The sequence below is a fragment of the Acanthaster planci genome, linkage group LG09 (genome assembly GCF_054643075.1).
Source record: "Acanthaster planci isolate LZ-2023a linkage group LG09, COTS_SCS, whole genome shotgun sequence".
Taxonomy (NCBI): domain Eukaryota; kingdom Metazoa; phylum Echinodermata; class Asteroidea; order Valvatida; family Acanthasteridae; genus Acanthaster; species Acanthaster planci.
The window spans coordinates 19,219,948-19,233,809 of NC_141785.1; the positions used below are offsets into that span (position 1 = coordinate 19,219,948).

Consider the following 13,862-nt stretch of genomic DNA (forward strand, 5'->3'; position numbering starts at 1 on the left):
ATAATTAACATTATAGTTTTTTCTAAAAGAACTCCCCCTAATGTTTTCAGTAGGATGTTTTAACAAGCCTTCAAATTACTCAAACGTTGAATTTTTAAATTACATTCACTAAATTGAATTTTCTGGTAGAAAGGAACATTTCTCCAGTCAAAATACATTAAACCAATTTATATGGCAATTTTTTAAATAATAAATTTTATTTTAACTTTATATCGTTAAAATTCCTCCCCTGAGTCAAGTTGTCACGTAGCGTGCCGTGATCGTCTAGTGGTTAGGACACTGCGTTGTGGCCGCAGTAACCCAGGTTCGAATCCTGGTCACGGCAGATTAATATCTGGCACGGAAGTGATAACAGTTTTTTTTTCCCTTTATACGAGATAAACATTTGCAACCTCAAAGAGCAAAGTCATATAGTTTCTGTTTCGGTCAATTGCTGAATTTTCCGTTTCGAGTTGGCATTTGCAATATGGTAAAAACCAAGCATCCGTCCTTGCCGTTTTGCGCGCTGTCCCCGGCAAAGCCTAAAAATTTCACATTTGATACACAAGGCGTGGGTAGCATGCATTGATGGAGCTAGCTGCATTTGGTGAGGGAAGGTGGCATGCCAATCTCACCCCCACACACCCCACCCCAATAAAAAACAAACAAAAACTGAGTTATTTAAGTAAACTAGATAGGTTTTGTGGTGGAACCATGAATTTATCTCCTTTTTGAGTATGTGGCGTTTTGAAAAGAACCGGGGGTAATCAACGTTTCGGACATTATGCTCTGTCCGTCGTCAGGAGAGACTGTAGAGGTGTGCAATTAGTATAATGGTTTTTATTAATAAGAAAAATCAGTGTGCATGCATGTATCTGCTTAAAAGCAGATATCTTGAATGGGAAGATATTTTAGTATTCGTATACAGCATTTTTATAACCTCAGAAAAGGGGCTTATTGGCTTATAAAGCCTGAAAATTTGAGTGTATTTTTTAAACTTTTCAACTCTATTTTGAATAATATTTTTTCATCCTAAAAGATGTTTCACAGTACGTGTGATCATGATGACAAACTTTTTATTATCAAGTTTTTCAAGCAGTGTTTTGAAATTCTTGAGATGTAATGGATAAAACCTCATTCCTGTTACTTGTGATTTTGTCAATAAAAGGGCTGACAAACCTCAGAAAAAGAAGTCACCCCCAAAAAGAAATCTGACAGACATGGGTAAAGGTCAGACAGATGGGTAAAGACGAGTTTTCACTGAAATTATATTTTGAACAACAAATTACACCATTCAAGACTCACAGGTTTAAGAGTAGGCCCCCTATTCATAAATATCTAAGACAGTTTAGACATTCCTATTGGTTGAATGCCTGTCACGTGGCCAGTCTTAGACGAGTAAGAAACCACCAGCTGAGTCATCCCGTTCTGTACCTCCTCTCGAAGTAAGCGCCATGCATGAGAAAATCTCTACATATGGAGATTGGAATACGTGTACAACTCCTTGAGACAGGCACATAACAGTACACGGCTAGAGTGGTGTGAAAAAAACGAAATACAATTGTTGAATGTTTTATGAATTGTAATAAATGTGTTTGGCAGGTCTTGAACTAATATTTAAGACTGGCTGTAAATGGGTGCTGCATTTAGCCATGTCCATTCTCTTGAGCTTGTCTTCAGTCCAGCCAGGCACCTGTTTATTCCCTTATTTAACAACATTTCTTGACATTACTTGTATAATGTTGATGCATGTCAGGGGCCTAGCTGAATGGAATAAAAAGAATTCAGAGAGAGAGTTTCTATTTAATAAGTGAATTGTTTTGCTTTACTCTGATGCAAGAGGAAAATTACTTGCTTTGTGAATTGGCTCGATGAGGCAATGAACTGGGTTCTATTGATTAAAAATTAACAGCACAACTGCACAACAGCGGTTGTAATATAAACCTATCTATCATAACATGACAGTTTATTTCCATTGTGCCATTTACAAGTATTGACTGTCATATACCCTCCGAATTGTTTTCCAAAATACTCTCACTTACTGGAGATAATAATCACTGACCAACATCTTGTATACTAATCATCTTATGGATATTTACCAGCCAATCTCTGCATACTAACTGCTCCATATCCCATCAGATGAGGGACAAATTTTATGGCAACCTATTCTCATGTACACTGACACTCAAGTATGCCTACTGCAATGTTGGGTTCTGGTCTCACAGAAGCAAACCCCAGACAGTCCTGGCTGTGTGTAATGCAAAGGTAACATTTGTGTTTCACTGTACAAATCAAGGACATGCACGTAACGCCCAGAACACACATTCCGACACCCTCTTGTCAATTGTCCTTTATGGGGAATATCAACCAACAATTTTTTTAATGGGCAGAAAATTTTTTAAAGAATCAGTTTTTGACGACCTAACTTTCAAAAGTAATTTACATTAAACATCAAGATTGGCAGTTGCAAAGAAATAGTTTTGATATTTGATAATGCAAAGCTGAAACCTTATCCAATCCCCCCCCCCCAAAAAAATCAGACATTTAGTTTTCTTAAGCCATTTGCCAGGCATTTATATCAGTTCTTGATAATCTCAACTCCCGCCAGTAATTTTTTTGTCAGGATTCTTCTTGAAATATCTGATATCCTTCATCATCTAGAAAAAACTGTGGAACATTCTTTGCACTTGGTAGCGGTATTGGAAAGAAATATAGGCAAGCGTTCTACATTCCTTACAAATTGTCTGAGACCCTCTACTGGATTTTGATGTATCTGGCATGGTGTGTCTGATCATGATGTGGAACTAGCATGACTAAACAAACAGCCACTTCATTCGAGTGGGCATATCCTTGGCAGTAATAAAAACAATTTGCTTTGATCTTGAACCAGTGTTCACAAGTCCATCACAAGACCCCTTAAGACCATCACAAGACCCCTTAAGACCACCACAAGACCCCTTAAGACCATCACAAGACCCCTTAAGGCCATCACAAGACCCCTTAAGGCCATCACAAGACCCCTTAAGACCATCACAAGACCCCTTAAGGCCATCACAAGACCCCTTAAGACCATCACAAGACCCTTTAAGACCATCACAAGACCCCTTAAGACCATCACAAATCCTACAAGATTGAAACCAGACACTCCAACCTGAATTAGCTGTAAGCGATTCAAATGAACTGCAAACAGAGCCTTCCTTTGTCACTGCTGATCTGATTACAGTAAGGCCTCGTTAATAAGAGGTCCTTTGGACTTGGCAAATTACCTTGTTATCACAGGAACCTCGTATTATCAGGAGTGAAACAATGAAAAACAAAAGCTTGGGATATAAAAATTTCCTTGTAAGCAGAATCTTGTATTGACAGTGCTCTTATTAATGAGGTTTGACTGTACTTGTTACTGATCATGTGCCTGGTCATGTGATAGTCTCGACTACGACACTATTTTTTTAATATCCATGACAATCCTCAAATCTTGACCCTAGCACTAACTGTATCAAAACCAAGATCCTTTCCTCATCCACAAAATTAATAGGGAGGAACTCTTGGTCCAATTCGGAGGCCTTGTAGAATGAAACACAGCGTCTTGCTTGCTGACACCACGAAGGCAGGAAGCTCATATCCCACGATGCACTGAGAGACAGCAAACTCCTTGACAAACAATCATCGGTGGCTTCCGCGAGCAGAAGCCAACTTCTCTTCTCCAAAGGTCCATGGGGTGCAAAAGAACTATATCTTACATTTTGTTTTTTTTTAATAAATAGCGTACACTTGAGTCTGTCAACTTGAAAAAAGAACTTATTTCTTTTTGTTCTTTTGCCTTAATTTCTGTCCTTCCCCTCTGAAAGCCTCAAATGAGTCTGGTACGTCCTGCAAGTAAAAACAAAGGGGAACAGACAGTTACACAGGAAATTTGGAATGATGCCAAAAAAAGGCCAGAGGCCATCCATATCTGAACAAGTGGGCGATAGCCAATGTTAGCACTGTGTCTTCAGAGCTTTCTAAGATGCTTTCAGGGAAACAATTCCCCAAAAGCTTGCTTGGCAGGGAGATGAGTGCCAAAATAACCGATGTAAGCATACTCCAATAATCCTTGGATCAGTCACGTATTTCTACAACTCCACACTCTCAAACCCCAACAGCTTGTCGGTTGCACTAGGCGATGCTAATAACAATTTTGGTGTACCCCGATGTGACACGCCATCCACAGACTTTGTGCACATGATAAGTCTGCTCATGCGTGAAAATTATCCATGATGTTACCGGTAAGTCTGGGATGCAACCAATGATTCAATTGCTGAAAATCAAATGAGCCCCTACCTCACTGTTGCCATTGGCAACTGCTGGCCTGGCTGTTCTGATGAACGTAATGGTCCCCTTCTGGTAATCATAGTTGGGGATACCCCTGCACAAAAGACATCAAAACTGAGAATTGAAAATAAGAAGGGTAGAGAACAATCCTTGAAGTGCTTTTGTAGTTTCTGACGGGAATGTCTTAAAGCATGATATGTACTTCAATCTTTGCCAGGAAACACCATTTGGGAATGTGAGGTGTCCCGTTTGAGAACACTGGCCCACTTGAGAATAGGTATAACTGAGAAGAGTCTGCTAACAACTGGGAAGACACTGACAACATGCATCCTATATTAAAAGGACATAATTCAAAGTGCAAGAGGGACGTTCCAACTCTCACGACCCTCAGTGAGCTTGGGCTATGGAAATGAACGACATTTTTCTGATATCCATACAAAAAAAAAAAATGAATTCAAATCTAAGGGTTATGAAGTACATCTCAGGGTTGCAAATTGGAACTCACACTCTGTTTGTTGTACTGATATTGAAAGAATTTCACACTACAATCTTTTATAACTGGTTGCCATACCTTCTCATTACAGGTGCGTTCAGCGGGACAGGCTTTGCATCCGAGTGTTTCTTTTTGCCGTCTAAGCGGTTTCCTTGACCCTTAAAAGCCTGTTCAAGAACAAGATATATGAAAAAACCCACTTGTAAAAGTGCTACACAAAACAGAAGTCAGGCAGTAGACATGTTTCGCCTGAACTTGAATCCACGGAGTGAAAAAAGACGTTTGGATCTAACAAGTGTTAAAGTCCAGCTTGAGTACCATAAAAAACGAAAGACGAATCACAACCCACATTTTGAAGTCATCCTTTTCCTTGGTTTCCTAACAATAAACTTAAAAACGAATTTTGGTCAGTAACACCAATACAGAATTGTGTACATTTCAGCATTGCATTGGAGTCCATCACAAGTCCCTTCATAAGACCAGTCAAAAATCCTTTCGCAAGACCAGTCAGGGGACTTGTGATGGACTTGACCACAACACCGGTATATTCCTGAGCAAACCCTCACCATGAAAGTGTCTGTGTCTACATAATGGGTGATGCCTGGACCGTCAACCTGCATATCCTGTAAGTGCAGAGAAAATGTGAAAAAAGTGAAAAGAAATGAAAACAAAATCTGCAACACAGACAGAACTCAAGGATAGAATGGAATTTGGAGGCTGCCAATGGGAGGTATCAGTGCCTCTCACGTGAAACTCCGAAACCTTTTCCACAATGTGATGTCCATCCTGGGATGATGTCCACGGCCCTAAAAATTTATTATCTGTACATTAATTAATTACACCTTATATCTGTCTTATGACAAACCTCTGTGTCTTGTTCGGCCGGTTTTTGTCTCTCTGGTTCGACGTAACCAACTGGAGCAGCAAACTCCACCTGTTGAACAAACAAAATCAAACCAAACCTTCACTTCCTCAACTTTATATCTCTGGTCAACACACAAATCAAATGAACTGTTGTGACAAAGGTGGTCCTTCCCAACCTACTTCCACCAATCATCCCCCTTGAACTGATTTGTTTGCCTCAGGACAATATGCGTCCCTCAGGTGTTGAAAATGCCATATCCCACATCACAGCCGTCAACAATTGTTTCATACCTCTGTCTTAATCTTGTTGAGGTTGAGGAATTTATCCAAAGAAACAATCTCTGAATTTCAGAAGTTCAGAAGGTGATAGGCCTACTGTCAAACAGTATAATTAACATAACAGACGTAAATGATATCGTCTACGAATGCACTGTTCCCCCACTTTTTTAATTACATAAACTTTAATGTGAACACAGTGCAGATATCAGTGAGTACAAGTTCATATGTCATGTAGTCTGGTTAGTGGTCCCTGCATTACTTTATTATACGCTGCAGGGACGGGAGCGAGTCTGTTATATGAGCACCATCATTGATCGCATTCCCTGGTAGCCTATGCACAAAGGTATCATGGATACCATGCAAAACTGGTCAAATGAGTGACAACGGTTGCTCTCGAACTTCCTGAAGCTTTTCTGTCTAGTGTGTGTACGTGTGCTATCGGTAGAATGAGATGTCCCACAGTGGGTGTGATATGTGGATATATCGCCCTGTCATATGATCGCTCTGGGCCAATGAACAGACAGTATCCAAGACAGAGGTATGACAACAGGACTTATAAGAATGTAAATCAACTCACGCTCATGTCACATTCAATGATGGACACAGCATCGCTGGGTTTGGTTTCCAAAACTTGTAATTCATAATCCTGGGAAGAAATCAAAAAGCAGGAAGTTTTATTCACATTATTTGGCATAAAATCTTGGCAACAAATCAATTGCAAAAACAAACACTTCAGTGCAGACAGTAGATTAAACCTGAAAGAAACAGAATTGACCCGACACAGGAAAAGAAATGAAAGCAACTGAATTCCATGTGCCATATCAAGGCTGTATATATTTATATCATACATTTACACCAAAACATCTTGTTTTCTTTGAAAAAACAATCAAACAAACACACACACAAACAAACAAATTATATCAGTTACCTTCAAATCTTATTAAGGAAAAGAAAATGGCATTTGTACATTTTTTTCTAATTATTTCTGAAATAAATGATTTGAAAAATAATTCCATTGGCTGTAGCACTGCTTACTTTATTGTTGTACTTGATGGCAATCATGTCTCCTTTGGTGAGGCAAGCAAAGCCACGCAGAATATTCTCAAGACTACACGGAATCAGTCAGGAAAAAGGAGACACAAAAGTTACCAGTCTCATCAACTTCTTTAGTCTCAAGGGACTTGTTGATGAGCAAGGAGGACATGAACAAAGTGTGGAAGGTTTGCGGTATGACCTCTTCTGTGGGTTGTAGGAAGAACTAGTTGGTTCATCTTGACATTTTGAACTGCACGCTCTGTTCATGATGTCTCCCGATTGCAAAAGAACAAAGGGTTTGAAACGTCGAGTTAAACCAATCGATTTTTCTTAGAACTAAATAACTCACAAAACAGATGAGCTTCCAAGGTGTTACCGCAAACCTTTCACACTTTCTTCAATCCTGTTTTTCATAAAAAGCACAGAGATTGCAAGACAGAAACCTACCAATGTGGCGGTAGCCTGTTTCAATTTTGTTTAAAACCGTTTTGCTAACAAACGCAGAATGATTAAAGTGTCTGGTACATTCTGTATAATGGAAAAAGGCACCTTTACACCCTGTTTAAATCTTCAAACAACAGCCCTGATTTTTTTAATCACTGAAAATGCTTCTGAATCGATAAGCAAAATGCTTTTCACAATGAATCCAGAGTAAAAATGGAACGTTTCTCCTGGGTAAGGATACACTGCTTTGGGGTTTGAGATGTCTAAGAAATCCACGGATTGAGGCTGGAACTTGGAGTAGGTTGCCACGGACAGGCTGCAGCTCTCAACCGTCAAGAGATCACCTTCATCCAGGAGTAAGTTCCTCATCATCTGTTGAGAGCAGAATAGAGGGATTATCCACAAACTGCCATAATGAATTATCTGGACTGGAGAGCTAAAAGGAATCATTAAAGATTGAAACAGGATTGAAACAAAGTTCCTGCAAATTTTTTTTTATCTTGCCCAATGTTCAATTTAAAGTCAACTGCAAATATATCAGCAATTTTCAAATTTCCATACTTCTGCTAGACAGAATTGTCAACTAGACTTTAAGGACAAAAACTCTAAAAAGTTATTTTGTTCGGGGATCTACAATAAAGTGTAATGAGAAATTAAAGCCATTAAAGCAACACAGCACATTTCGTAAAGAAAGCTTACACTAAAACCGGGCTTGAAAAAATTAAAATTATGTTAAACTACAAGTTATAGTTGTCTTTACAAGTAAATGTTGCAGGATCTGAACGTGACAGATAAAACAGAGGGTATCTCATAAAAAATACAATCACAATGAGGAATGAAAAGCTAGAAAATAATCAAAGTATGGGGGTAATGAGAACAAACATTCACTTCAAATAACAAAAAAAACCAAGGAGTCATATATTACTTCATGGGGAATTCCATCGCCTGATGTGCTTACCCAATATGGAATGTAGACCTTGCCTTCATCGGCTACAAATTCCAACACTCCGCAGTGAGTTGTTCTGGCAATCTTCTTGTTCGTCAGTTTAAACAGCATTGGGTAAACAATGTTCTGCCGTGCTGCAAGTGACCAAAAACTATTTTCAATGGATGCAAGTTTACAGAATGAACAATTTGATAAGAAAGTTTGAAGAAAATAAACAAACATGTCGAAAATAGAAAAACAGAAACAAACAACTATTTATCGTAATATGGCTTCCTTTGGGCTGTGTATGATTAAAGACAGATTTTGCAGTAATATTCAATATTCAGTTTTAAATAACATCGATCGTCTTCAGAAATAAACAATTATTTTAAAGTTGTAAAAATAACTCTTTCTTTTTTTCAGTCCTTTTTTGAAAGTAAAAAAGGTAGAAAAATAAAAACAAAAAAACAAACAGAGATAACATGAACAACTTACTCAACACATCGAGAGCTGATGGAGGCATAATGACTGTTAAGGGGAAAAAAAGCACCGATTACTGAAAATAAGTGATTCCTGTTTGCTGTACAAAAACAAATAAACTGAAAAGGAATGCAGAGGGAAATTAAACAAACTGTTTGATTGGAAAGGCACGTCTTTGAGTGCATTTACAATGACACAGGCTGTGATGTGGAAACAAATTGTTCTGATGTAATCTTTTGAGGAAAATTTAGTAGCCACTATATATTTAGTCTCATTTGGAACAGTGTACATAGTACGATTGAAGTTGTCCAGAGGGTAATTCTAGAAATTAGGGGTTCAAAAGTGTGACATTTGTTATTTGGCATGGAAATATCACTGGAGTCGATTTCCAACTATTACTATTTGTTTGGCAGAGAATTTGCATTAATTCCTCACTCTTGGAAACTAGAAAATGTGTTCTGAACTTACAAAATAATATGTCAGATGCGACAGGGACACGAAAAAAATGGACCCCTAATTTCTGGAATTAACCTAATGTGAAAGTTTGTCACTTGTCCTGAATGACTGTGAGTTGTGTCGTGTCATGTTATTCACTAAGTGACAAGTGATGAGATGAAGTTTTAAGGAATTCAGGTCTGCATCTTACTTTTGCCTCCTCGTTCCACATCTTCCCTGTAAGCTCCAGTAAGCATCGACACAGAGTAACATCGGTACTGTGTATTGAACTGCTGGGGAAACTGCCCAAACATCTGAAATCCAAACTAAACACAAAGTACAGAAAACGATATTTAAAGGTTGCGTACACCGTAAGTTTTTGGTCATAATTTCACAAGATTGGCTGCTTATGGTGCAACTTACATTCCATTGACTTGTTTCATGTTTTGAATCAACTGCTTTGAGAAAAAACGAGAAAAGCAGTGCGGCATTTTCAATGATTAAATTGAAAATCTTGTAAAAAAAGATCTTGTGTAAAATCTGTGAATTACAGGGCATTTGTAGTAAGGCAAACAACATCTGCGGCGTAAGAGTGGGAAACAGGCATGGCAAGTTCTATTTCGCTCAACCCTCGCATGCTGAAGTCACTCTTTGGGTCACTTGGTAAACACCTCAAAGAAGCACAGCTGTGTTGTGTTGTGCACTGCACCAACAGTCCCTCACAGGAATATCAGATTGCACTTTTTGTGCTGCCCAACAACTGTGCTTCACTGTTTCATGTGCATCATTGTGCAGTAAACCAAACGCAGTGAAGAGGACTGCACAAAAGACCCTGGGTTAATTTTTGCTGGCAACCTACTGTGTACACACTGAACCTGTGCATGTTTGAGTTCCATATAGAAAATACATGCACAAGAGTGACTGTGGGCACTCGTGCACATTTGTGCTGTAAAACCAAAGGAGGGTTTCAAACAAGGAGTGGTTTTCAATGGCCAGGAGTAACCAGTGACTGAATGTATCTTGGAGTAATGCGCCTCTTCGATAATGTGGCATTGTGGATTCATGAAAAGCTTCATCCAGGAAAGCAAATGACTTGTGTCTATATGATAGTGCACCTGCGCGCATGATCATGCTTACGTGTAACATTTGACCACACTTTCACATCAGTTTACACGTCTATGCAAGTCTAAAAACTCCATTCTTAGTTGACTAACAAATAATGATAAGCAAAGTGGAAATTGAAACACGGGAAGTTTAACATGTGGAAAGCGTAATTCTTGTTGAGGAAAATCCTTTCCCAAGGCAGCTTGGAAACAACCGTCATATTTGGACTATACCATTATGCTCTTGGGGTGATTTTGAATTTGCAAAGTTTTCGTATTTAGAAAATCCTTTCCTGAAATGAAATTTACTTCACACTAATCCAATTTATTCCGTACTCTTCACTTTTACACTCAGTTTCCTATAATTTCAGTTAACAATCCATTTGGTGAATTTCTTTCGGTATATTTGTAGCTGCTTGTAAGTTTACCCGCTTATAAATGCTGACTCCCACAACATCTGCAAACACTACACACAAGAAAATTGGCGCCTGTTAAAGAATGTGATGTGCGAAGTGAAATGAACTCCTTTATGATGGTTGGCTGACCGTTGTGAAAAAAGAGAACGAAATTTGTTTTCTAGTAAACTACAGCATTTTGGGCAGAAATATTTTACAGACTGATTGAGGCTGTTATTGTTATGTACTTTCTTTCAATTCAGATATTTCACGATTATACGTTTGTCCAATTTTGGGGATTTTACCAATGGTGTACACTACCTTTAGCATTAGTTCTACTGAGTGCAGCGTTAGTATTCCTCTTTTTCGATTTTGGACGGGGTCGTCATACAAACACTCCACGCCCGCACATATAGTACGGTGAAAACGGTTCTCAAAAATTCCAAAAACTCACCAAAAATACCTCTATTACCACCTCCTGGCTTCCGTCAATGCCAACCTCAAACAGCTGGGGCTTCAATAATATTTCTGACTTCAAAATCTGTCAAAATCCGACCGTTTTTGCTCGACACATGCACAGCACTTAAACTTTCGCCACCTCCTCCCATTCAAATACGGGCGTGTAGAGTTTCTGGCACAATAAGTCTATGGACGGACATGGTCCTCTCAGGAAAACTGCAGGACAAGCACAGATGTAGTCAGGGCACAAGATGTATTGACCAGGAAACAATTGTTTGTAGCACTCCCAAACATCACAATCAACAAGTCTTGTGTCCAGACCACATAAAGCCCTTTATTGCGTACGTCTTGGAGGACCATGGAATTTTTGAGAACCGTTTTCACCTAACTATATGTACGGGCGTGGAGCATTAGTATGACGATCCCGTCCAAAATCATAAAAAGAGGAATACTAACGCTCCACTCAAGTAGAACTACTTTAACATGTTGTTTGACATTTAAAATATGCAGAAAGAATAGGCCTAAAATAAATTTAAGAATTTTTTTCATTTGTCAAAAAGAGAAATTTCTTAATCATGTTAACCTCCGGGTATTTTTTCCTTTTGTTTATTACAAACAGTCCAATTCTGCCTTTCCGCCTATACAACTTCGCTTCTCCCTTCCGGATGAGTGCTATCATAACGTCTGTCAATGTCTGGGCTACGCATAGCACAGTGTACAAAAAGGGACTGCGGATACGGTGTGAATTTTCGTTTGCTTCAAAACAAAACAAAACGTTGCTGCAGAAAACACCTTCTCCACATTTCATCACTTGAAAACGGCATAAAAAATACTAATATAGACCTTCTGTACACACCATGGTGAATGATGCTGTTGAGGTTTTCTCGGAAGTTGGATTCTTGTTTCTTTTTTGTCAGGCAGAGAGCCGTTCGGTAACACCATAGAGCTACAACCCACCAACATTAACAACAGATGATGACTTGCTGAAACTCTCTTTAACCCCTAACCTTTGACCTGCATTAATTCGCTCAAATCCACGTGTTGGCGCATGCTACTGCTGTAGCGCTGATGATGTTGTTGGACCGGGCTGCTCATTACATTACCAACACGACAAAGTAGAGGTCTGCTTCGTATTCGGAATAAACACTGATCATCATGTTTGTCACCGGCATTTGGAAGAGTTTTCACGAGAAAGTGCTTCACAAACGCGTACACGCACTCTAGGATTTTTAGTTAGCAAAGTTGGGGGATGCACTCATCCGTCATAATGTAACACAAGTAACAGTAATCTCCAGGCCCATCGCTTAAAGAGTGTGCCTTAACGCGGCGCATTTCGGTTTTTCCAGTGCCTATGTAGGCCTAGGTAGAGCAATATTTGAAACTCAAATTCGAACACCACGGTTCAAGTTTAAATTAAGGACTCCAAGATAAAACGGAAACTGACTTTATCAGTTCTCTGAATTCGTTTTATTTCTATCAGCTTGCCCCTGATGTAAAACAGCCCATTTGAGAAACATCTAAAATTATTATGAAATAATCTTTAACCCGTTGTTCTTGAGTGATATTCAAAATAGAATTTCAGTGAAAACTTGTTTCTTTTTGGGTTCCACACTTCTTTTCTAAGGTTTGTCAGCCTTTTTATCAAGATTACATGCGACAAGAACAAGGTTTTCATCCATTATATTTTAAGAAAAATTTCAAAACACTACTTAAAAAACTTGAAATTAAAAAAGTATGTCATTAGGCAATAGGCATACTGCGAAACATCTCGAAGATGAAACAATATGCTATAAACAGTGTTCAAAAGTTGAAAAAATACACTCAAATTTCAGGATTTAGGGATTTTCATAAGAGTTTGACTCGAATCCCTGTTCTGAGGTTATAAAAATGCATGTTATAAATGATTAAATATTTTCTCATCGAGGATTTTTGCTTCCAAGCACACACTTGCACAGACATTTCAAATTGATGAAATTGTTACACAACTATTACAGCTTCGAAAGGCCATCCTTCACAGAAGGTGTATATGTAAGGGTTAGATTCATCTTCGGTATCCTGATGTAAACATTCTGTTCTCCCATTTCAGATCTACTCTCTTAGCTTTTGCAATTGGAAGACTCAAGAAATTAATGTTTAATAAATTTTCAGAGAACTCTAGTTAGTGTAAAAATACTAAAAATCACACTCAAACAGCCAGGTCATATCTGGCAAAACCATTGTAGGTAGCCATTGTCCCTAGCCGTGATAGGATTAACCACAGCTAAATTGAGGTATAATGGTAACTATGTCAGCATAATCACCAGAATGTCCTTTTCTCTAATAGTCAATAGGAAATCGACTTGCATTTAATTATAAGGTTTGAAAAATTCTGCGATTTTGAGGAGGAATGTGTTTATTCAATCATTTTGACCATTACCAGGTTACTGTCAGCGGAAAAATAGTTCTACTACTGGAACTAAAAAGAGACTTCATAAAGTTCTACATATCTCTATCAGTTCCAACCTTAATGTAACAGTGAGAAGATGAGATCGACACGGATGGTGTGCATTATCTCACTCCAGTTCTTTATTATGGTGTCGCCACAAGAAAAACCCCTGGAAAGATACAATAAGTAATTTCCATGTAAATACAATGCCTTGGAGAATTCCAACTAAACAATG

At 38.5% G+C, this 13,862-nt stretch overlaps 2 protein-coding genes and 1 non-coding gene across 10 annotated transcripts in view; 1 reads left to right on the forward strand and 2 right to left on the reverse strand.

Annotated features, from left to right (window-relative positions):
• Nucleotides 1–253: 253 nt before the first annotated feature.
• On the forward strand, nt 254–325 carry Trnah-gug (transfer RNA histidin (anticodon GUG)). The gene has a single exon. It is a non-coding gene; the product is annotated as a tRNA-His (tRNA).
• An 898-nt stretch (nt 326–1,223) lies between these two features.
• On the reverse strand, nt 1,224–12,205 carry ufd1 (ubiquitin recognition factor in ER associated degradation 1). Of its 3 annotated transcripts, none has more exons than XM_022230187.2 (12): nt 12,059–12,205; nt 9,457–9,571; nt 8,826–8,858; nt 8,364–8,485; nt 7,647–7,777; nt 6,962–7,034; nt 6,504–6,572; nt 5,649–5,717; nt 5,350–5,406; nt 4,862–4,950; nt 4,300–4,384; nt 1,224–3,849 (listed from the first exon to the last, which is right to left on the reverse strand). In XM_022230187.2, exons 1-12 carry the CDS (start codon nt 12,059–12,061, stop codon nt 3,778–3,780), a joined length of 918 nt encoding a protein of 305 aa, XP_022085879.1. In that variant the 5' UTR covers nt 12,062–12,205; the 3' UTR covers nt 1,224–3,777. The 3 variants fall into 3 exon arrangements, with proteins under 3 accessions (XP_022085879.1, XP_086997656.1, XP_022085880.1); XM_087141530.1 differs by having other exon boundaries at nt 12,046–12,182; XM_022230188.2 differs by lacking the exon at nt 12,059–12,205 and adding an exon at nt 11,198–11,381.
• A 437-nt stretch (nt 12,206–12,642) lies between these two features.
• LOC110976598 (TPR and ankyrin repeat-containing protein 1-like) overlaps nt 12,643–13,862 on the reverse strand; it is a 39,364-nt gene continuing 38,144 nt past the window's right edge. For all 6 annotated transcript variants that reach the window (XM_087140787.1, XM_087140788.1, XM_087140791.1 and 3 more), the window contains one exon: nt 12,643–13,704. The gene's annotated coding sequence lies outside the window, so the exon portion shown is untranslated. The remainder of the gene's footprint in view (nt 13,705–13,862) is intronic.

Coding starts and splice junctions, on each gene's coding strand:
- ufd1 (XM_087141530.1), bottom strand. CDS start 12,165: ATGTTGGTGGGTTGTAGCTCTATGGTGTTACCGAACGGCTCTCTGCCT. Junction 8,486..8,825: donor ATCAGCTCTCGATGTGTTGA/GTAAGTTGTTCA, acceptor GGTCACTTGCAG/CACGGCAGAACATTGTTTAC. Junction 6,573..6,961: donor CCATCAAGTACAACAATAAA/GTAAGCAGTGCT, acceptor ATTTCTTCCCAG/GATTATGAATTACAAGTTTT.